A 21,552-nucleotide genomic window follows, 5' to 3' on the forward strand; every position below is an offset into this window, starting at 1 on the left:
CAGCCTGAGCCTTGTAAATCTCCAGAGCAGGGCCAGCTTAGCACTTATCCATCTCTGGCTTAATGACCTCCCCAGCCCGGCCGAGAGTGATTCAGGGCCAGTGACAGGTCTAATTAGTGAGCACAAAGTGTAGCCGCGGGCAGGCCGGCAAGGTGAGGAGGAAGAGGGAGCCTGGTCCTTGCCCGGGGGCATTAGGGAAGTGAGTCCTGACCCTCCCTTGTCCAGTCTGGACCTCGTGGCTCTGGCACACAGGAGGAGAAGCAGGGAGGGGTGGCAGGTGCCTGACTGACTTTCATAGTTCATGTCGCCCTGCTGGTGGTGAGTCTCACTCGGGGATGGCTGTTGAAGGCACGCCACTGGTACCGAGATTGCGTCGAGGGCCACGTGGGAGCCAAGAAGTCTCCTAGCCAGCAAATCTGTGGGCAGATTTGAGGCTGTGTTGATAGCCAGTGTGGTAGGTGTGGGAGAGTTTCGAGGGTGGGTTCTGATCTTCCAGTGCCTCGGGGAATTATATTCCAGAGCAATTCATGTGAGATCACAGGGAGTCCAGACAGCCCCATTTTTTTTTTTAATTTTTTTTTTCAACGTTTACTTATTTTTGGGACAGAGAGAGAGACAGAGCATGAACGGGCGAGGGGCAGAGAGAGAGGGAGACACAGAATCGGAAACAGGCTCCAGGCTCCGAGCCATCAGCCCAGAGCCCGACGCGGGGCTCGAACTCACGGACCGTGAGATCGTGACCTGGCTGAAGTCGGACGCTTAACCGACTGCGCCACCCAGGCGCCCCCAGACAGCCCCATTTTTAAGAGTGAAGGGTTCAGCTTTAGTGAGAAGATAGCTGACTATCCTTGTGAGGTAGTGAGCTCCTCGTCAGTGGATAGACAGCCCAGGATCCTCTATTTTTTTTTTTTTTTTTTTTTAAGAGTTCAGCTTTTTACTGAACAGGTTACGGGAGAGGTGTGGTCCAAAAGACCAAAACGTGTGTCATCACCAGACTCGTCCGATTCTTCTTTCTTTGCTTCCACTTTCTTCTCCGCAGGGGCAGCCCCGGAGGGGGGAGCGGGATCTCCTGCTGGGGTGGCTCCTCCAGCCCCTACCTCGCAGATGAGGCTCCAGATGTTGACTTCGGCCAGGGCCTTTGCAAACACGTTCCTCCAGAAAGGTCCCACATTTACACCCGCTGCTTTAAGGAGGGCATTGGTCTTATCCTCTGTGACTGTGACCTCATCGTTGTGCAGGATGAGGGCTGGGCCTGAGTAGATGCAGGCAGGCAAGCTCTGAGCCGGAGACCTTGGTGCCGGGGAGTGCTGAGTGGGCTCTCCTGGGCGGGGGCTCCTCACTGGTGGATAAAGCGAGGGCCCCACCCCAACGCGACCTTAGCTTCCTTGGAAGGACCGAGCACCTCAGCGGCAGCTGGGAAGAAGGGCCAGGATCCTCTACTATTAACCCCAGCTGTGTGTCGGGCCTTTTATACATCATCTGATGTGATCTGCAGGCCCCCATCCTACAGGTGAGGAAACTGATGTTCAGGGAGGTTATGCGACACGTGCCAGGTCATTCCGCACCAGGATTTGGATGCTGGCCTGCCTGGCTTCAGAACCCGTGGCCCCTGGCTCCCCCTCCACACTTCTCTCTATCTCTGCTGAAGATGCGCCCTTCAGGCTGGGCACAAAATGATTAAAGGCCCCACAGCCAAGGGCCACGATCTCCTGGCCACAGGGGCTGCCTTCGACAGGTTGTTGCACCGTGTTCCGCGCCGGGGTGGGAAGACGTGGGTCCTCTCCCTCTGCAGTCTTTCCCTCCTCTCCTGCACTCATTCTGAGGCCTCATTTTCCTGTCTTCTCCCAGCCTCCCTCTGGCCTCTCTCTGGCCCTGATCCCAGCTCCCACTGGGTTATTCGCCAGGAATTTGGGGGCGGGGTAGTTCTGAGCTCCCCCTCCTACCAGTCACCTCCACTGCTTGGATGTAGGAGGCAGAGCTGATAAGGCTGCCTGGGGAGATGGATGCCGGCTCTGGTCCCCGCCGGCCCTCTGACCCCCTCCCTGCCCTCGACCCCCCCGGAGCAGTCACCAGGAGGAGGCCCGGGTAATTGGTTCCATCCAAGACTCATCCTCAGTGGCGCGAAAGGGAAAGTTATAAATATTTTTACCTATAACTCATGACGAATAAAAATTTAATTACACTGAAAAATTTAAATTTCATAAGAAATAAATATTAATCCTGGAGAGTGACTTCTGTGGGAAGTTAACTTTCAAATGTCGTCAATCTGCAGGTGCCTGGGGTCTGGGGGGGGAGGAGGAGGCCCCCAGTTCTGGCTCCTGGTTTGGAGTGGGAGTCTCCCCTCCTGAGACTGAGGGTTCAAAGACTCTGATCTCCACCCAGGGAAGAGTCCGCCCTCAGCTCGCTCCCTCTCTCCGACGATAATTGCTTACCTACCACGTCGAGAGATTTTTCTAGGTGCAGCGAAACTGCGGGAAAGGACACACATTGTTCTTGCCCCGGGTCACGTGGAGGCAGACGTTAAATGAATAATCACCAGCTACAGCCCCGTCGGTACCCCTCTGCTGGGCACAAATCCCTGCTTGGTTTTATTATTATTGTTATTTTACTTTTGAAACATTCAAGGCTAACACACACCTAGAAAGATGCATAACAAACACATAAGCATGCAGGGCAGGGAGGAATGACAGCGTAGGGGAAGGCACGTGGCCCGGGTCAAGGAAGCTAGCGTGGGCTCCCACGCTAGACGCTTGAGGGAGGGAGAGGCCCTGCCTTGAGGACCTTCACAGACCATTTGATGGATGGCTCCGGCTGCCTGGCCAGGGAGAGGCGATTGGGGGTAAGGTGGCCTAATATTAGTAACAACATCTCAATACATACTGGCGGTTTATCATGTGCCAGGCGTGATTCTAGGCCCTTGATGGGTATTAGCTCATTTCACCCTGACAGAACCCCACAAGGAGAAAACAGAAACACAGAGAGGTTAATTAACAAGTCCAAAGTCATAGCTGGTGGAAGGCATGGCTGGGTTACGCTTGAGTCACCTGGCTTAGAGACTTCTCTGAGTTTCTCTGAAGTGGGACAGCCCAGGTCTTGGCCACAGGTGCCTGGCTTCCAGTGCCCTCTGGAACCTCTACAAACGCGCTCGTGTTTCACATCTGCTGTGTGGCCTCAGTCAAGCCTCTCAGCCTCTCTGAGTTTCAGGTTCCTCTTTCGCGACCCAAGGATTAAAAATCCCCACTCTGTGCCTCCGCGGGTTTGTACGGGGCTGGAAAGTGGTGTTGTAATTCTGGTCACAGTGACAAAGCTGATTCTAGCCGCGAGTCACTCTGGCCCATGTGCTGGTGGGGATACTGCAAACCACCTCCCTGTGAGGCAGGCTTTATTCCCATCTGATGCTGGGGACACTGACATCTCAGGAGGAGCCTGAGGAGGGCGAGGTGATTAGAGAAGCTGCCTGTGGGCAGTGGTGGGGGTGGTGGGGTATTGTTCCAGGCAAGGGAGTTGAGGGCAGGATTTGGGACCTGCTCCAGGAGGGCTCTGACATGAGCAGAGGCAAGGAGAACGATGTGTGCATGTTGTGTTGGGGGAAGGGGAGGGCAGGCCGGGTTCTGAGCTGCCCACCTCAGCTGCTTCCCCATTCCACAGATGCTAAAGTTGAGGCCACCCTGAGCTGGGGCTACGGAGCTGGGTCTGGGTCTGGGTTGCACCTGGGTAGAGGAGGGGGGCAGTGGGGATCTTGGACTTGGGCCTGGCAAGCAAAGTCCTTGGCTCTTGAACCCGAGACCAAGGCTGAAGGGGGTGGCTGGGCCTGGTGCCAGCTTGGGGCGGTGCAGTGGGGCCCTGAGGGCCTTGTCCTGCAGCCGTCAGTGATATGGTGGGCTGGAACCGCCATGGCTCACATGTGAGAGAGCCCAGAGGAGGCTGGGGCCCCGAGTCTAATTTGCCCCTTTATGACCCTCCATGGAGGTAGGTGACAGACACTTACAGCTCTCCAGGGACTAAACAGACCAGGTCCCCCTTAAGTATTGGGAAATACTCTGAGACCTTATTTGGCTGGCCCGGGACCCTGAATGGGGGTACTTTAGGAGGGAGGTGGGGAATCCACCCTGTGTGGCAAAAACTCAGGAATGATTCACCCTTTCCCCCAGGCCCAGACACACGTGTATAGATATTCACATATTCAGACGTGGACGTGCACGCTGACACGCGTGTGCACATAGCTGTGTGTGCTCGCGCAGACACGCATACACACGGGTGCTGGTACGCAGGCGCCCACACAACCACAGATAGATTCCCGGGTATCCGTGGATCTCCGGCTGCCCCCGCCTGACAGCATTCCGCTGATGGAATGCTGTAATATTTTTCTATTAAATGTTGCATTTGTTGTGCCTTTTAGTAGCTCCCCTCATTAAAAATGATATTATCCCCATAAATAAGCCGGCTCCTGAGAAGAGTGCCCGACTCCATTTCTCTTCCTAATTGAGACACTTAGCTTTGATTTGCTCGTTGGCACGTACCGAGCGGATTAATTTTCAATTAATGCTCGTGGGCGGGTGGCTGCAGGCAGTGTGGGCTTGCAGCCCAGTGGCCTGGGAGCAGGGGCAGGTGGGAAGGAGCAGGGGCAGGAGGACCCAGAGAGGGTGTCTTTATGTTTCCTGGCCGTGTGAAAGAGAGCACTGGGGACTCCCTGGAGCTTCGTGGTTTTGTTCTTTGTGGGAGAGTGGGCCCTGGAGGGCCCTCTCTGGTGGGAAGCACCCTCTTCTCTTACTAAGTGCTATGGGCTCAAAGTTTATGTCTCCTCCCCCCCAAACCCCTCCCACCCATTCCTATGTTGAAGCCATAACTCCCCATGTGATGGCATTTGGAGATGGGTCCTGCTCATCCTCAGAGACCTACCCCTGGTCATTGACTTTCTAGGCAAACGCTGGGGAGGTGTTAGGGCTCCGAGGGTAAGTGGGTAGACGGGCCAGCTGACCTGGGTTCAAATCCTGGTTCTTCTGGTTAGCTCATGACCCGATCAGGTTATTCTATCTCCCTAGGCCTCAGTTTCCTCTGTAAACAAGGGTGATAATAAGAGTACTTATTTCTTTTTTTTTATTAAAAAAATTATTTATTTTTGAGAGAGACAGAGGCAGGGCATGAGCGTGGAGAGGGGCAGAGAGAGAGGGAGACACAGAATCTGAAGCAGGCTCCAGGCTCTGAGCTGTCAGCACAGAGCCTAATGCGGGGCTCAAACTCATGATCTGCGAGATTGTGACCCGAGCAGAAGTCGGCCGCTCAACTGACTGAGCCACCGGGGCGCCCCAAGAGTACTTATTTCATAGGGGTTGTTAAAAAAAAAAAAATCGACCGAGTAAATTTGAGCATCTCATTGGCTCTGTTAAGTGATTCATGAATCAGGAAAGGATTGTTTCAGGCAAGGTCACCTGCACTTAGGTGGAAGGGCAAGGGGTCTCATTAAGTGGATTACTTCATCTTTGGGGGATGGAGAGGGCCTATGTATGTGGAGATTGCCTCGTTGGTGCTGATCACAAAATTCCCAACTGACTGGTTAAGCCTTACATTTCTGGGGAGGCTGAAACCGCGATTATGTTAGATATTAAGCCTCAGGTTTGATGGCTTGGCCTATGTGATGCCATTTTAAGCCTGTGGTTTTCTTTTCCTCTTTTTTTTTTTTAATTAAAGATTTTATTTTTAAGCAATCTCTACACCCAACATGGGGCTCGAACTCACAACCCCGAGATCAAGAGTCACATGCTCCACCGACTGAGCCAGCCAGGCGCCCCAAGCCTGTGGCTTTCTTTTCAACAGGGTGTTGTGCCAATTAGATGAGAGAAAGCATTTATACTTGGCACTCAAAGTATGGTGCCTAGACTGGAAGCATCGGCATCTCCTGGGTGCTTATTGGAAATGCAGAATCTCAGGCCCCACCCCAGACCCGCTGCACTCGAATCAGCATTTCAACACGATGCCCAGAGGTCCCTTGGTGCCCAGCCAAGTTTGAGAGGCTCCGATTTAGCATGACTCTTGGCACAAAGTAAGCACTTCCAAGCGGCAGTCGTCATGATTATTAGTCTAATAAGAATCCCTTACATGAAGGCAGATTCTGGTGCCGGAGTGAAGCCCTGGGGCTCACATTCCGGCTCTGTGGATGCGCGGTGGGTGCCCACTTCAGCTTTGGCACTGGCCTCACGGGTCTCCACCTGTAAACGCGGAGACCAGGACGCCACCTCCCGGAACAGATCGGAGAGCTCAATGAGATGAAGCAGAAGGTAGCTCCGGGAGTTGTGCAAGGTGATTCTGAGATTGCGAAGCTCCAAAAGCATTTTTGCGCATGTTTTATTTACTCTTCCTTTGTCCTTTAATTTACTCTTCCATTGTTCGCATTTTAAACGTGAGCCATGGAAGCATTTCAAACCAAGTGATGAGTCCAAGCTCATTTGGTGAGTCAGCCGCAGAACTGGGTCTGGTCCCAGGACTGGTGGCCGTGAGCGGCGCCAGACCTCAGGGAGCTCCTAGAGCAGTGGGATCAGGCCACGGCCCCTCCCTCCAGCCACTGAAACCCTCCGGGTGCCTCTCTCTCCCTGGATTGTGCTGTTGGCCGGTTTCTCCTTTTGTGTGTGTGTTGGGAGTGGAGGTGGCTGCAGATCGGGGAGGGTGGGTGACAGGAAAGATGGGGCAGCTCTGGGATCTGACGGTTAATTAAAATGTCCTCATGGGTGATCAATCCACAGTCAATGGCTTGAATCCACAATGACCCAGCTTCTTTCTGGCTGAGCACGTGGCCTTCCTGGTGGTGCTGGCAGGAGGCCCTGCTGTCTTCCTCCTGGTCCTTGGAGGCCCGGGACGGGATGTGCTGTCGATGCTGCCTCCAAAATATTCCCATCTTGTTTCCATAATAGCTTCTGTCACTGCTCTTGACAGGCCAGCCATTAAGTCTTTGGCAAAATTGTGAGAATTATTAACATATGAGGTTTTATATTATTTGACAGCTGTCGGCTCCTTTGGAATCCACATCACCCTGTCCCCTCTCTCCCCTCCCACCCTCTCCCTTGGCGTCACCCCTCTTGGCCCAGAAGGATGGGAGGGGCCTCCCAATCACTGGGGAACCAGGGGGAGACAAGCCCATGTCAAACTTCACTCACAATCGCTCCTGCGCATCTGTGGGATGTTCCCTGGGGTCTTGCACACCACACCTCTCGCCCTAACCTGGATCATTCCTCAGCATGGACCCTCTCATCCACACTCCTGGCTCCGATGGCTTCAGTGATGACTCACCACCCTCTACTTACCTCCCAACTGTGCCCCAGACCCAAGTGCCCATCTGTTTCCTGGACATCTCCCTGACGCTTCAAAGACTCCCTCCTGGCTCTGCCTCTTGAGTTTTCCATTTAGGTCCTTCCTCCACCATCCATCTGTCTTCTAGGCCAGAAATCTGAGGGTCACCCCAGTCTCTTCTGCCTCCCACACCCTCACAAGTCTCAGGTCTCCAAGCCCTGCCCATTCTGCTTCCTAAAGGCCTCTTGACTCTCCCCTCCCCTCCCTTTGCCCTTGTCTGGGTCTTGACCTCTGCTCCTGGGCCACCATACCTGCTTCCTCGCTGGTCGGTGCCCAGACCCCTCCGGCTTTCCGGGTAGCGCATGCCTGCCCTGCTTCCAAAAGCCCGCAGCGTTTCCCTGGAGCCCTCCCTGCTTTCCAGGTCCCCTCTTGGTCGGTTGCTGAGGGGAGTTGCTGCATAAATGCCCCTGCTCCTACCCCTGTGGGTGGGATAATTGAGGTCCAGGGTCCACACAGGTCCCCGAGGTCACCAGAATGAAGCTCCACTGTAGTAACTGGCTTGCTGAAGGCACGCGTCTCATCTTCCTCCCTCCCCTGCCTCCCTCCCCAACTCCCCTGCTGGGTTTCTGGGATGCCTCCCAAAGAAACTGCTTGCACTCAAATCCTTGTCTCAGAGTTGGCTTCTAGGGAGCCCAAACCAAGACGGGACTCATGATTTGTCCATCCTGCACATCCCAGGGTGACCCTTGGGCTATGCACATCTGATTCTCTCCCTCCTTAGGATTACACGCTGTGGCTTTTATTCCTCCACACCGCTGCAGCGAAAGGAGGTCTTTGGAAACCTGAATGTATACAGCATTTGGGGACTGCTGCTTACGTTTCCAAAGCGGTTGCCACAGGCTTCAGATAGTATGCTTTTTTGGTGCCATCATTAGATAAAGTTATGCTTTTACACAGCTATTAAATAATACAGATAGAGGGCCATCAGTGTTAAAGAGAACCACGTTCTCAAATATCGAAATAACATCACGAAGCTATCCTTACTAAAACTTGAGTTGGTTAGCACAAGAATTAACCAGGTAACGGAGATGGGCAAAGTCGGTTCCTCCTAAATGCTAAACGTGGCATTTCAAATTAGTGTAGACATGGAGGCAGAGAATTAGTTAATCGTGGGGGAAAAACGCAGACACCTACTTCATGCAAATTCCCGATAGATAGAAATGTGAATATAAAAAAAGTGAAATCATGAGAGATCTAGAGGAAACAAAGGCGATCATCTCCAGATGCGGTGGGCCTTCCCAGGGAGACAAGGGAAGAAGCCACAGGCAGGATGGTGAGAACCGCTGGGATGAACAAAGAATCCCGAAGTCAAAAAGACCAGGTGGGAAACTCTACTGGCAGCATGCACTATAGAAGGAAAAGAAGAAATTGAGTAGGGTTTGGTCGAATCAATCTCCATTTTTGTTTGTTCCTGACACCTAGTTAAAAAAAAAAAAAAAGTCACCCAAAGCTGGAACAAATCCTGGAAAGGTGAACCTTTGGTCGTCCGCTCACGAAAGCGCTTACCCTGGCGATCAGGAAGTTCTTCCTGGTGTTCACCCTGCATCCTTCTTGCTTCGGTGGGAGCTTTTCTATGCTTTAGGCCTCAGGGGAGAGGGAGGGCCTTTTCTTGAAGTGACTTCAGATAGTATGTGTGGTTCCCAGGGCGTCCAGGCCAAGAGGCTTCGGGAATTCATGCCTTGCCACATACCAGGTCTGGGAGGTTCCGGCTTCTTAGAAGTTCTCCTGGGTCTTCATCCTGGATCCAGAGCTGGCCTTCCCCTCATGCTGGCTTCCTCCCTGTCCCCATCTCCTTCCGGAGCCTGCTGGGATCCCACCTGGAGCTTGTCCCGAGACCCATTCTGAACCGCATCTGGATCCTGGTCTTGAGCCATCTCTGACCCCCAGCGCACCCATCCGGGGCTGTGGCTGGAGCCCCCATGGCCAGATCCTGTCGGGCTGAGCTGCTGCTCTGAGCCAGGCCGGCTGTGCAGGGAACAGATGGGCTCCCCGTGGACGTGGCAGCGGCACAGAAGTTAATCCACTTTTATCTCGTTATGGTGACAGCCACCCTGTTAAATGGAATGGACTATCGATTCGGGGCTCACTTCCAGCCCGAGGATTTTCCATCACAGGCCTGAGTAGAATAGGAGAAAAGCAACACTTATTAACTCGGATGCCAGTCAGGGGAGCTGGGGGTGGGGGGGGGGGGTAGGGGCTGGGCAGGCGCAGGCGCGAGAGGCGCCGGGGATCGGGGCTCAGACCTGGGGTGTGGGGAGCCCCTCCTCGCCTCCTCCCTCAAGGAGGACGGGGAGACGAGGGACGGGTGTGTGCATGCACACGTGCAATGCTGATACGTACACGCACGCACGTGCAACACTGACACACATATGCACCCGCCGTGGACACATGCCTGCACACGTACCCATCATCGACACACATAGAGTCCAAGTGTTGACACACAGAAATGCACAGTCCTGACTTACATAAATAAACACTCCCTGTCGACACACATATGCACAACCCTGGCACAGGCTTCCGCGATGCTGGTAGATACACATCCGTACGCATGCTGACACATATTCTGATACATTCTTTTTTTTTTTTTTAAACATTTATTTATTTTTGAGACAGAGAGACACAAAGCATGAACAGGGGAGGGTCAGAGAGAGAGGGAGACACAGAATCTGAAACAGGCTCCAGGCTCCGAGCGGTCAGCACAGAGCCTGACGCGGGGCTCGAACTCACAGACTGCGAGATCATGACCGGAGCTGAAGTCGGCCGCTTTACCGACTGAGCCACCCAGGTGCCCCGATACATTCTTTTTTTTTTTTTTTAACATTTATTTATTTTTGAGACAGAGAGAGACAGAGCATGAATGGGGGGAGGGCCAGAGAGAGAGGGAGACACAGAATCTGAAGCAGGCTCCAGGCTCTGAGCTGTCGGCACAGAGCCTGATGCGGGGCTCGAACTCACGGACCGTGAGATCGTGACCTGAACGAAGTCGGACGCTCAACCGACTGAGCCACCCAGGCGCCCCCCGATACATTCTTTTAAAAGAAATTTTTTTTAATGTTTATTTATTTTTTTGAGAGAGACAGAGACAGAGCTTGAGCGGGGGAGGGGCAGAGAGAGAGGGAGACACGGACTCTGAAGCAGCCTCCAGGCCCTGAGCTGTCAGCCCAGAGCCCGACGCGGGGCTTGAACCATGAACGGAAGCAAGTGGCTTCCCATGAACGCGGGGCTTGAACCCACGAACGGAAGCGAGATCATGACCTGAACGGAAGTCAGTGGCTTAACCGACTGAGTCCCCCCAAGTGCCCCTATACTGATACATTCTTGCTCATGGTGTTGACACACGCCCAACACTGACACACACACAAACGCTGGCTCGCTGACCCACATTCTACAGACACACCCACTACCAACCAGCAGTCACATCCAAGGGACACATACGTGCCCTGCTGGTAGCCTAATACAGACAGAAACACAGTGGCGGTGTTGGCGTAAACATCGTCTCCCACTGACACACAAATTAACGACGCACATGTATATGACACGTACACACCTATACACAATATTCACACATACACACACACTCATGAGTTCGCTGACGGTTCCCTTTGTTCAGGCCCCTGGTCATTATGGAACACTTTTCCATCTATTTTGATCAGGTGCTGGGCTGAACGGTAGAGTGAGACCTGGTGCCCGCCCTCAGGCAGCTTTGCCTGGAGCCAGGAGATGTACACACAAACAGACCACACGACACCCATAGTAATTACAGCTGCCTCGTATATAGTACTTGTATATGGCCCTTACCGTGGTAAGCACTTTACATGTATAAACTTAAAATGTCTATAACAGCCTTTGGAGGTAAGTACTATTATTAGCTTCAGTTTATGAGGGACTTGGGCACAGAGAGGCTAAGTGACATGCCCGAGGTCACACAGCTCTGGAGCAGTAGAGCTGGGATTTGAACTCAGGCCATCAGGCTCTCAAGCATGTGTAACCTGTGTGTGTGTATTGTTTCCTTGCATCCGAATCTGACCAGAAAAAAGCCCCCCAAACCGAAACATGGGCCACCCCCATCGTAGACCCAGACCTATCTGCACACAGACACACACCCACGGTACCATCATGGCCCATTTGGAATGACCCGCACCCACCTCCTGGGAAGGCTGCGTGCAGGGAGGGTGCAGGCCGAGGACCTCACAGTGGCCTGCCTCTGCGGGGAGGGGCAGTTCATGTTGGAAAAGGCCCTGGAGAGGAGGGGTGTGGGGCTGTGGGGTGGCGTGGGGGTGTGCTTTTCCAGCTGTCTTGTCTCCGGTCTGTTGTCCCGGGGCCTCTTCCTCTACCTGTTTCCTAATTCCCTCTGCTGGCACTAGCCATGGCTGTTTTATGCAGCTGGGATCTCTCAGGACCAGGGCTGGAGTGGTGTGGGGTGGGGGCGGGGGCGGGGGCGGGGGCGGGGATGCTGCTAGGCGGCAGAGCCGGTTTTCTCAAACGGGATGGGGAAGGTGAGGCACTAAGCAGGACAGCTGTGAGCTGGGCCTGGAGGCCTTGCTCCTCGGGACAAGTTCTGGAAAGGTATTTTGGGCTGCAGCCAAGTGACCAGGAGCCTGGAGCTGCGCTGACCACGTGCAGTCCCTGTTTAGGACCGACTACTCTGGTTTGAGCCACCCCTGTGGGCAGGTCCCTTAGTCCTCAGTTTCCTCGTCTGAACCTAAGATTCACATGTTGAAGCCTTCTGGTGTGATGGTATTTGGAGGAGGGGGATTAGGTTCAGATGAGCTCATGAGGCCAGGAGCCCCATGATGGGGTCAGAGCTGTAAGGAGTCTTGCTCTTTTGGTGTGCCCCTCCCCCCGTCCCCTCCCAGCATGCAGAGGAGGTCGTGTTAGCACACAGACAGATGGTGGCCGTCTACCAGCCAGGAAGAGGACTGTCACCAGTACCCCACCATGCTGGCCTCCAGCCACCAGACCTGTGGGAAGATAAATTTCTATTGCTTCAGCCCCCTCAGTCTGTGATATTTTGCTATGGAAGCCTGAGCTGACTATGACAGGGCTTCAGGGAAGTCTGCGGGCGAAGGCTGGTCTGAGGCCGGCACCGAGAGCTGGCTCTCTCAAGGACCACACTGCAGCCGGGGCTTGCCTTGTGTCTCCTTTCTTGCCCAACTGTCCCACCTCAGCCCAGCTGTCCCCCCACCTCAGCCCAGCTGTCCCCCCACCTCAGCCCAGCTGTCCCTCTACCTCAACCCAGCTGTTCCCCTATCTCAGCTCAGCCGTCCCCCCACTTCAGGCCAGCTGTCCCTCCCGACCTCAGGTCAGCTGTCCCCTCATCTCGGTCTAGCTGTTCCAACTGCTCTCCCAGTATAGGCCTAGCGATTCCCCAACGTTAGTCAAGATGACCTTCCCAGGTCAACCCAGCTGCTTCCCAACACGAGCTTAGTTGTTCTTTCGCATCTGCTGTCTGTTCCCTTAGATCAGTCCAGATGTTTCCCATGTCACCCAGCTGTTGTACCTTATCAGACCAGTGGCTCTGCCCTCACATCAGGCCAGGGGCCCCACCCCATCTGCTCGGCCGTTCTCCCCCAACATCATCCCAGCTATTTCTCCTCGGGTCAGCCCAACTGTCCCCTTCCACTTCTGTCCCCCCACCTTTCCCTCGTCACATCGGCCCAGCCGTCCCCCTCCCCTCGCCCTCGCATCAACTGGTTCTTTCCTTATATCAGTTCAGTGGTTCTCTTTTCTGGGCACCTTCTCAGGGAGTGGAAGGGATATGTTGAGTTTCCCCAGGGCAGCTTCTCTGGTCTTGCTAGAGGGGTTCCCTACCGGGCTCCAGCTTCCCTCACCCCATGGGAAGCAGGGGCATGGCATGAGGCGTCTAATCCTGGGCTCATACCTACTCTTCCATGAGAATGGAAAGGGTGGGGAGGAGGACGTACTTGAGACTGGAAGAAGTAGAATTCATGTATTCCCTACCTCCCCCCCCATTGGCAGGAGGGACCCCTACATCATCGCCAACCCCTCCCAGAGACGGGTGGGGTACCTGGCCTTACACCACCTCCAGAGAGGCAGGGGGAACCCCAGGCGTTCCACGGTCACCCCGGCTCCAGATAGGAGAGACACCCCCTCAATCATCCCCTTCCCCAGAGATGAGAACAACCTCTGGAATCATCTTCCCCACCCTAATCTGAACCCCTGGAGGAGAGAAGACAGATCCTGATTAAATATGCAAATTCAAACAGATGGTGGAGCAGTGATGGGCGGGCTGTCAGGGGAGCATGTCACCATGTGATGTGTGTGCCTTTGTGTAAATGTGTGTCTGTGCAATGAGTGTGGAGGACACTGCGTGGGGGAGGGGGGGTCTGGGAGGGCGGGCCGCCTCTGGCCAAGGGGGCTGGATTGCGTGGGGTGGGGATTCCGCGGGAGGGGAAGAGAGTGCAATGACTTTCCACCGTGGGCCAGCCTGGGACCTCCCTGTCTCCAGCTCTCCAGGCCTCTCCAAACCAGGATGCTAATTCCACCAGGTCCAGGCTGGGACGGGAGGGGATTCGTTAGTATAATCTGTACCTGTATCTCTGCTCTTGCCATCGGCCAAACAATAAAAGACACAATATTTACACAACTTACTGGGGGAAGCAATATTGGGCCATTGATTTTGTGTCCCTCTGATTTTCACGGTCTAAACCTTAATGGTTTTTAATCATAAAATATTAGCGCCGCAGGGTACTTAGCACCGGTGCCTTGCTGGTGAGGGATGGCACCCTGCCCCCTCCCCAGCTCCAAGGAGAGCGTCCCATGGAGGAGGGGCCAATACCTCACACACACACACACACACACACACACACACACACACACACACGCAGGGCAGCGGAGCCTTCAGGAACCTGCTGTGGAATTGGTCCAGGTCCAGGAACATTCGGGGAGCCCCTGAGAACAGGGCACTCTAGGATCTGTCCCCCATTTCTGGAGACAGAGCAGACTTGAGGAAATCAACGGATTCTCAAAAAGTGGAGATTTGCCTTCATCAAGAGTGTTTAAAATACAATCTTTTATTCTTGCCTTTTCCTTCCCCCAATACACCCTCACCCTCGCTCAGTCTGGGGACTCCTATCCACCCATTAAAATCTCCTAAGTGGAGTGGGACCAGTTTGCATTCATTTCTGTATCTTCAGCTCTTGGCCCAGGGCTCAGTATTGGTTGAATGAATGAATGAGTGAGTGAGTGAATGTAACTCATTCATTCATTCATTCATTCAATAAATATTTACTGATCATCTACTCTGTGTCTGGTCTCAGAGATGCATCTGAGTCGGGTCCTGCCCTCACCATGGCAAATACTACCATGTGGTGCTGAGAGGCCCCAGGTGCTGGGGGGGTAGGCTCAGGAAAGAGCCTGGGGAGTGAGACGGAATGCGTTTTTCAGCAGGGGGGTTGACACGCATCAATAAAGTTCAGCCTCCCAACAAAGATGCAGACTCTGAGCCCATCTCAGCTCAGCCCTGTCTTGTCCCGTTAGGGAGGACTTCTAGGTGGGGCTTCCCCGGAGAGTGAGGTTTGACTGTTGTGTGTGATGTGTGCACGTGCACGTGCGTGTGCACGCGTGTGTGAGTGTGCGTCTGTGTGCAGGAAGCCCTGCCGGGGAGAGGCCAGTGCAGAGGAAGAGGTGGGTGGGTGTGGTTGTTGCTGTTGTTTATTTTTTCAGAAAGTGAGCACACTGTCCACCCCACCCTGCAACTCCCCTCCTCAGTGCCTGCGGGGAAGTCGATAGCAATGGATTAAACAGCGAGGAGAAGGCTGAGAGCACAATTGGAAGAAAGATAAAGATAATTAAAACTAATTCCAACTGCTCCCAGAGAAATCAATTTCATAACTTCGGTGCGTCCCTAAACTTGTTCCCGAGATGCAGCAGGACGTCTGAGAGCACAGAGCAGGCGCCGGGTATGTGGTGTGAGGACACAAGTGTGCATGGATGTGCAGGTGTATGCATGTGGCTTCCTGTGGGTGTGTCCATGTGGCTTCATGCACAGGTGTGCACGCTTGCACGTACACCTTGTGTGTGCTTTGTGTATGTGGGGGCACACGCAAGTGTATGAAGCAGCAATTCCTTTGAGTCTCCGTGGGACACCAGCTCATGGCCTCACCCAATCCACTGTGCAAGGGGCAAGAGAGTAGGGTGGCCGAGTGGGCTTAGGCCGCCTCTCCTGCACCCAGATCCTTCCTCTTGCTTGCTGCAGAGGCCTCCTAGCTAGTCCAACTCCCCTATATACCTACAGGGAAACTGAGGCCCAGAGAGTGGAGCCTTGCGCTGGTTCACACAGCAAGGAGGAAGCTTAACCGGGTCCAGGATTATTCTGGTCTCCCGGGTTTCCTCTACTCTAGGGACTTCACTGGCCACTTGGGTGAGGACAGCGAGGGATGGAGGGGGAGGTACATCTGACCTCATATGGCTGGAGCTCCCGTGTGAACAGCCCTTAAGTTACTCACTTAGTCTTCGTCCACGAACTGAGCACCTACTGTATGTCAGGCCCTGGGGGTTCTCTAGCTTGGCTGAGGGCTGGGGGTTGGTCACAGGTGCCTCTGGGAGAGGCTGGGTCCTCTGGAGGAGAGGAGTGCCGGATGGTGGCCTCTCTATGCCCCTCACCAGGCAGCCTCTGAAACAGAGCCCAGGACAGAGCACTCCTAGGAACCATGGGCTGCCAAAGGGTCCACCTTTGGCTCTGTTGGCATCGCTGTCACAGCCGGTGACTTTTCTCACAGAGACCTCATGGCTCGTCCCTCATGTGACTCCCTGGTGAGTGGGCCAGGCTAGGGCTCCCCGCCCCCCCAACCCCCGCCCTGTGGTGAGCTTGCCAGGGGGAAGGCAAGGGGGAGGACAGGTTTGTTATGTCTCTGGGCTGCCCAGGACCTGGCACAGACCCTGGCACACAGCGGGCGCCCCTCCAGCACAGGACTGGAACATTAGTGAACGTCTGAGATATTGAAGTGAGCCAGAAAAAATGAAGCCAAGAAGACTGTTCACATCCAGGTGTGGGTATCAGTTACTCTACATGAATGGTTCCCTCTACCTGCCTGTCCTCGTGTCCTCGTTAGTAAAATGGAGCATATTATCCACATGGCAGCTGCTGTGAGTCTCGGAGGAGGTGATGTACAACAAGTGTCCGGCACATAGCTTGTGGGTCCACACCTTCTTGTGGGTCCTGGGTTTCCTGGAGGGGTTTGCCCAGTGAGCAAGGAGCCAGGAAATAGCTCATGGCCACATAGATGCCTGGAAGCAGGGGAGTGGATGAGATCTCTTGCAGCGCCTCCAGGGCAAGGAGTCTGGGCACATTTATCCATCCTTCCGTGGTGGTGGGCTTGGGAGTGAAGGACCCCTGGGGCTCCCAGGTCAGGCACCAGTTCCTGCAGTTCCCCATCTAACCTCTAGATGGCAGCATTGGCGAGCAGGAGCCGAGTGGGAGAGGACTGGAGGGGGCTGGGCCAGGCGGGATGGGCTAAGGCAGGCTACCCGGCTCTCCAGTCCCCAGGCCCCCGCACCTCCCCACTGTCTGTGAGCAGAACACGGAGGGGTGCGGGGTAGGGGAGACGATCTCTTGAGAATTCTTGGACTGGGGAGGAAGACTTGTCCCTTCTCTTCTTGAGACAGCCCCTCTGGGAGTTTAAGATTTCCAGCTCTGGGGTCTGGGCATCCAGGCAGGACAGGAATGGCTGCAACCTCTTTTCTCAAAGATCCTTCTACCCTTAGGAGTGGGGCCTTCAGAGGTGTAGGTGGGAGGAGGTCTCTGGCAGAAGGGCAGGGGGCACCCATGCAAGCGGGAGATGCCTAGCAGCTCCCGCATGTGCCGTAATGGGACCAGGGCTGAGCGCTGGAAACCCATCCTTTCTGCCCCACGTTTCTTGGCATCCCCTCCTCACTCTCTCCCTTTACCCAGGAAGCCTGCGAGGAGCAGATGGGAACTGTCAGCAGCTCATTAGGGTTACAGATGGGGAGCTGGGAGTGAAAGAGGGAGGAAGGGAGTTGGAGGGGTAGACTTGTTGGCCAGGCCCCTTGCGGAGCCCCAGGCCTGGCCCGGCAGGGGTGGCCATGGCCCCATATTCCCTTCTCAGCCCCTCCCAGCCCCAGGGGAAGTCCGGGGGTTCTCCAGGCAGCTGTATCTGGAAGTAACGTGGATGTGAGGGTGGGGGCTGAGGAGCCGCAGGCCTCCTGGCCTGGAGAGAGCTGGATGGAAGTGTCCCTCCTCACTCCTGCCATCCCACCACGTCTCTGGACTTCCCAGGGCTGGGGGCCGGAGGCACCCCCAGATCACAGGGGAGAGGGGACCAAGGGCCATCCTCAGCCAGTGGGTGCTCTGGGGAGACAGCAGTGGGTGAGTCTAGACTATGGGGCTCTGAGTTGCTTGTGAGCTCCAGTATGCTGGGGTGGGGGGCAATTACTTAAAGATAGAGAACGTTCAAGGGATAGGTGCCACCAGCATCTTGGCCACGAACAGTGAAGCGCCTGGGCAGTGGGTAGCAGCCAGGGCCAGGACCCAGGAGGCCCGGGTATGGGCATCTGTCTGGTCTGCTCCTGATTCCTGGTGGCCCTTTCTCTCAGCCTTAATTTCACCATTTGGTAAATAACAACAACAACAACAACAACAACAATAAATAATGGCTCCCATTCACTTACACAGGACACAGGACACAGGACACAGCATTTTACATATATTATTTTATTTAATACTCGTAACCAGCCTATAGATACTTGGAGGGGGCAAATGACTTGACCAAGGTAATACACAAAGAAGCAAGAACTCAGACCAGGGGCACTAGCTCTTTCCCCATGTCTTCCAGGAGGCTTAGGAGTGGGTGACTGAGGAGGGGGGAGGTCATTTTAAGGTTCCACATTTAGCCAACGAAAGTACAGGATGCCCGATGACATTTAAATATGAAATAAATTTCTAAGTGTGAGTATACTCCATGCAAAATTTGGGACATACCTATACTTCAAAATTATTTGTTGTTTATCCGGCAACCCTGGTCAATATAATGCATTTTATTGTGCACTTACTAACTGCCAGGCAGTGAAAGTCCGAGTGGAAGAGAGCAGAGGTCTATGTGGGTCATGCCCAGGTTTTACTCACTGTTAGGGATGCCTCTTTGGGCTCTGTTTCCTCGTCTATAAAATGAAGAAGAACCCCTTCCTCCTTCCTCCGAAGGATGACGGGAGCATCCAGTGCCTCAAGGGATGTGGGTGGCTTTGCAGAATCCAGAGAACTTTGCCAAGATGAGCCCTGGTCTGGTTCGTAGTGGATGCCAGCCTGTCCCCAGTCCCCTCCCTGTCTCCTGGGCATCCGTCAGTGAGCTCCCCTGCCCACCTCCATCCATAGCTCTACAGATGCCGATGAGGAGGGGGCTGCGTCTACGCTAGAGCCTAGCAGTGCTTCTCAGGAAATCGGTGGTCTCTTAACCTCTTGGGGAGGTGCCCTGGCCAGCAATGGGCCTGAAGGGCCTGTGTCTGCACCGCAATGCCACCATTGTCTAGCCTGGGAAGCATCTGGCCCCTCAGAGTCTCAGTTTCCTCATCTGTGGTGGGGGAAGAAAGGATCTCCATCTCACGGGTCAGGGGAAGAGTGCAAAGAAATGGCAGAGTGTGGATGCCCAGGACGTGCTGGCTCTGCCCCGCCGCTGGCTGTGTCTTGTGGCCAGGGACACACATCGTGTCACTGCCCTGGCCAGTTCACTTAAAAAGACCACGTCATGACGATCGTCTGCCATAGGTGGATGATTGAGTGGATAGCCGTGGTTTCCCAGTGGTCTGGGCTGAGGTTTGTCTGCTGCTGTAAGGGACAGGGACACTCGGATGTGCTGTCACTGGCACCTTGGCACATGGAGCCACACACGCAGACACACACATTCTGTCAGCACACTCACACTTGGCACACCCACACAGATAGGGGGCTTCTCGATTGATTCATCTCCTCTCCACTGTTTGCCTGGGGTTCTCCCTTTGGTCTGTGCACCGTGCTTCCTGGGCACCCACTGCACACCCACCCTGCCTGTCCTGGGATCCTGGTGCCACAGGCTGGGTTACAGGCTTGCATGGGACCACTTGAATTTGGTCTCCAAATTCACTTACACCCGTGGCACTCATTGTGCAACTTAAGTAATCAGTAAAATCAAAATAAAATCAGTAAACATCAGTAAAATCAGTAAAATCAAAATATTGTGAATGCACAAAAAGTTGATTGTAGAAAAAGTTGATTGTAGAAAAAAATGGAAGTTTTCAGAAAGACTCTATCAAGGTGAATTGCTAAAAAAAAAAAAAAAAAAAAAAATTTGCCGTCCCATTAGGTGCGGATAAGCTTGGAAACGAAATTGTAAAAATCTAGAAGATTCAGCACTCACATCACTTCACAAGTGTCTTTTACGCTCATGTGCCACTTTAGAGAAATCGAAATTGGAAATTGAGGATGATGTGTTGGGGGTTTAGTTTACCCAACAAATATGACGCCTCTCCCATCAGCAGACCCACAGGCAAAGGCAAGACTTTGGTCCTGCGCTAAAGAGAATGAAAAAGGCAAAAAACTTACATGCCGTGAATTGAAGTAAAATGTTGGAGCTCCGAAGGTGAGTATTTTTAAAATGATTTCCCCCAGAACCATTGTTTTTGGATTAACCCACCACCCCAAACGAATGGTCTTAGTTTAATCGGAAGGCTTGTATAAAAGGACACGTCTGGACACGTTCACTGCCATACGCCCTTCTAAGCAAATCCACGCGTACACATCCCAACCCCCGCACACGCACACATCCTTGCACACACGCAGATACGCAAAGGCACGTACACTCAGCCAAACAGTATACTTGCGCACAGACCCATGTGTGCACACGCTCTCACACCCCCAGGCTCCAGTGGACACACGGATGCTCACACATAGTGAGTCACAGGCACACTCCCTCAGTTGGTAGCTCACGCACACCTGGGCACACGCGTGCGTACGCACACAAGCTGAACCTGTTTTTTTTTTTTTTTTTTTCCTTTTGCAGAACGGTCAAGGCAATAAGCAGAGGTTGGTTTTTTAATCAGAAATTCACACTTGTGAGTTTTTCTCCACTTGGCCCAGTGGGAGGTTGTGGAGGAAGGTGGAGGAGCGTGGGGAGGGAACTGGTGGGAGGAGGCAGGCCTCCAGGCTAGATTCTTTAAGCTGGCACCCGGCTGGGGAGACATGTGGCCATGCAGGTGAGCTAGACTCCAGCTGTATTATCCAGTGCCCTGCTCTGCTTTTATGTAAAATATAGCCAGGACCACCTCAGAAGGTGGCCCTGCTGAAGCTCCAGGAGGGAGGTGGGGGCAGCGACTCCAAATGAAAAAGGGCAGTGGGCTTCCTGGGGATCTAGGGCTGGAAAGGTCTGTTTAGTCCAGGTTGTTGCCAGAGGTAGGGACATTCCACTGGGGAGTTCTCTGGTCTGGGGCTTCCCCAAGCTGGCCTCAGGGGCACCACCTCAGACCTCCTGCATCTCTGGGAGTCCGGCTAAAGAATCTGCCTTTTAAAAGTTCCTTAGGTAATTCTGCTGAGCAGTAAGGTTTGGAACCAACCCCTGATGGGAGCATATCCGGCTGCAGTAGAAAGACTTCCCTCTGGAGACCCCCAGGGACACACTGTCTCCTGGTACCTTCGGAATCCTGTGTGATCTTGGCCAGGAGTGGGGAGATTTCTTTTTTTTTTTAATATTTTTTTTTCAACGTTTTATTTTTTATTTTTGGGACAGAGAGAGACAGAGCATGAACGGGGGAGGGGCAGAGAGAGAGGGAGACACAGAATCGGAAACAGGCTCCAGGCTCCGAGCCATCAGCCCAGAGCCGGACGCGGGGCTCGAACTCCCGGACCGCGAGATCGTGACCTGGCTGAAGTCGGACGCTTAACCGACTGCGCCACCCAGGCGCCCCATAGGAGTGGGGAGATTTCTAAGACAGGGTAGAGTGTCCCAGAACTCTGGGAGCTGGAAGGAAACTCATGCATGGGCCTTCTATTTTCATAAAAGGGGATACAGAGAACCAGAGGAAAAAGGACTTGCCCAAGGCCATTCAGGGAATCAGTGGATTGGTGGGATTTGAACCTGGGCCATCTGGTTCCAAAGCTCATTTTGGGTATCAGTCAGCATAGGCCAGGCTGTGCTGCCATAACAAATAACGCCCAAGTCTCCGTGGCTAAAAAAAAACAAAAACAAAGACCAAATTTCTCATGTC

The 21,552-nt window shown here is 53.8% G+C and overlaps 1 protein-coding gene across 1 annotated transcript; it reads right to left on the minus strand.

Annotated features, from left to right (window-relative positions):
- Positions 1-926: 926 nt before the first annotated feature.
- On the minus strand, positions 927-6,329 carry LOC111561627 (60S acidic ribosomal protein P1-like). Its single transcript, XM_045033592.1, has 2 exons — positions 6,097-6,329; positions 927-1,290 (listed from the first exon to the last, which is right to left on the minus strand). The coding sequence occupies exons 1-2, from the start codon at positions 6,327-6,329 to the stop codon at positions 927-929; spliced, it is 597 nt and encodes a 198-aa protein (XP_044889527.1).
- Between the last annotated feature and the right edge of the window lie 15,223 nt (positions 6,330-21,552).

The sequence above is a fragment of the Felis catus genome, chromosome C1 (assembly GCF_018350175.1).
Source record: "Felis catus isolate Fca126 chromosome C1, F.catus_Fca126_mat1.0, whole genome shotgun sequence".
Lineage (NCBI taxonomy): Eukaryota > Metazoa > Chordata > Mammalia > Carnivora > Felidae > Felis > Felis catus.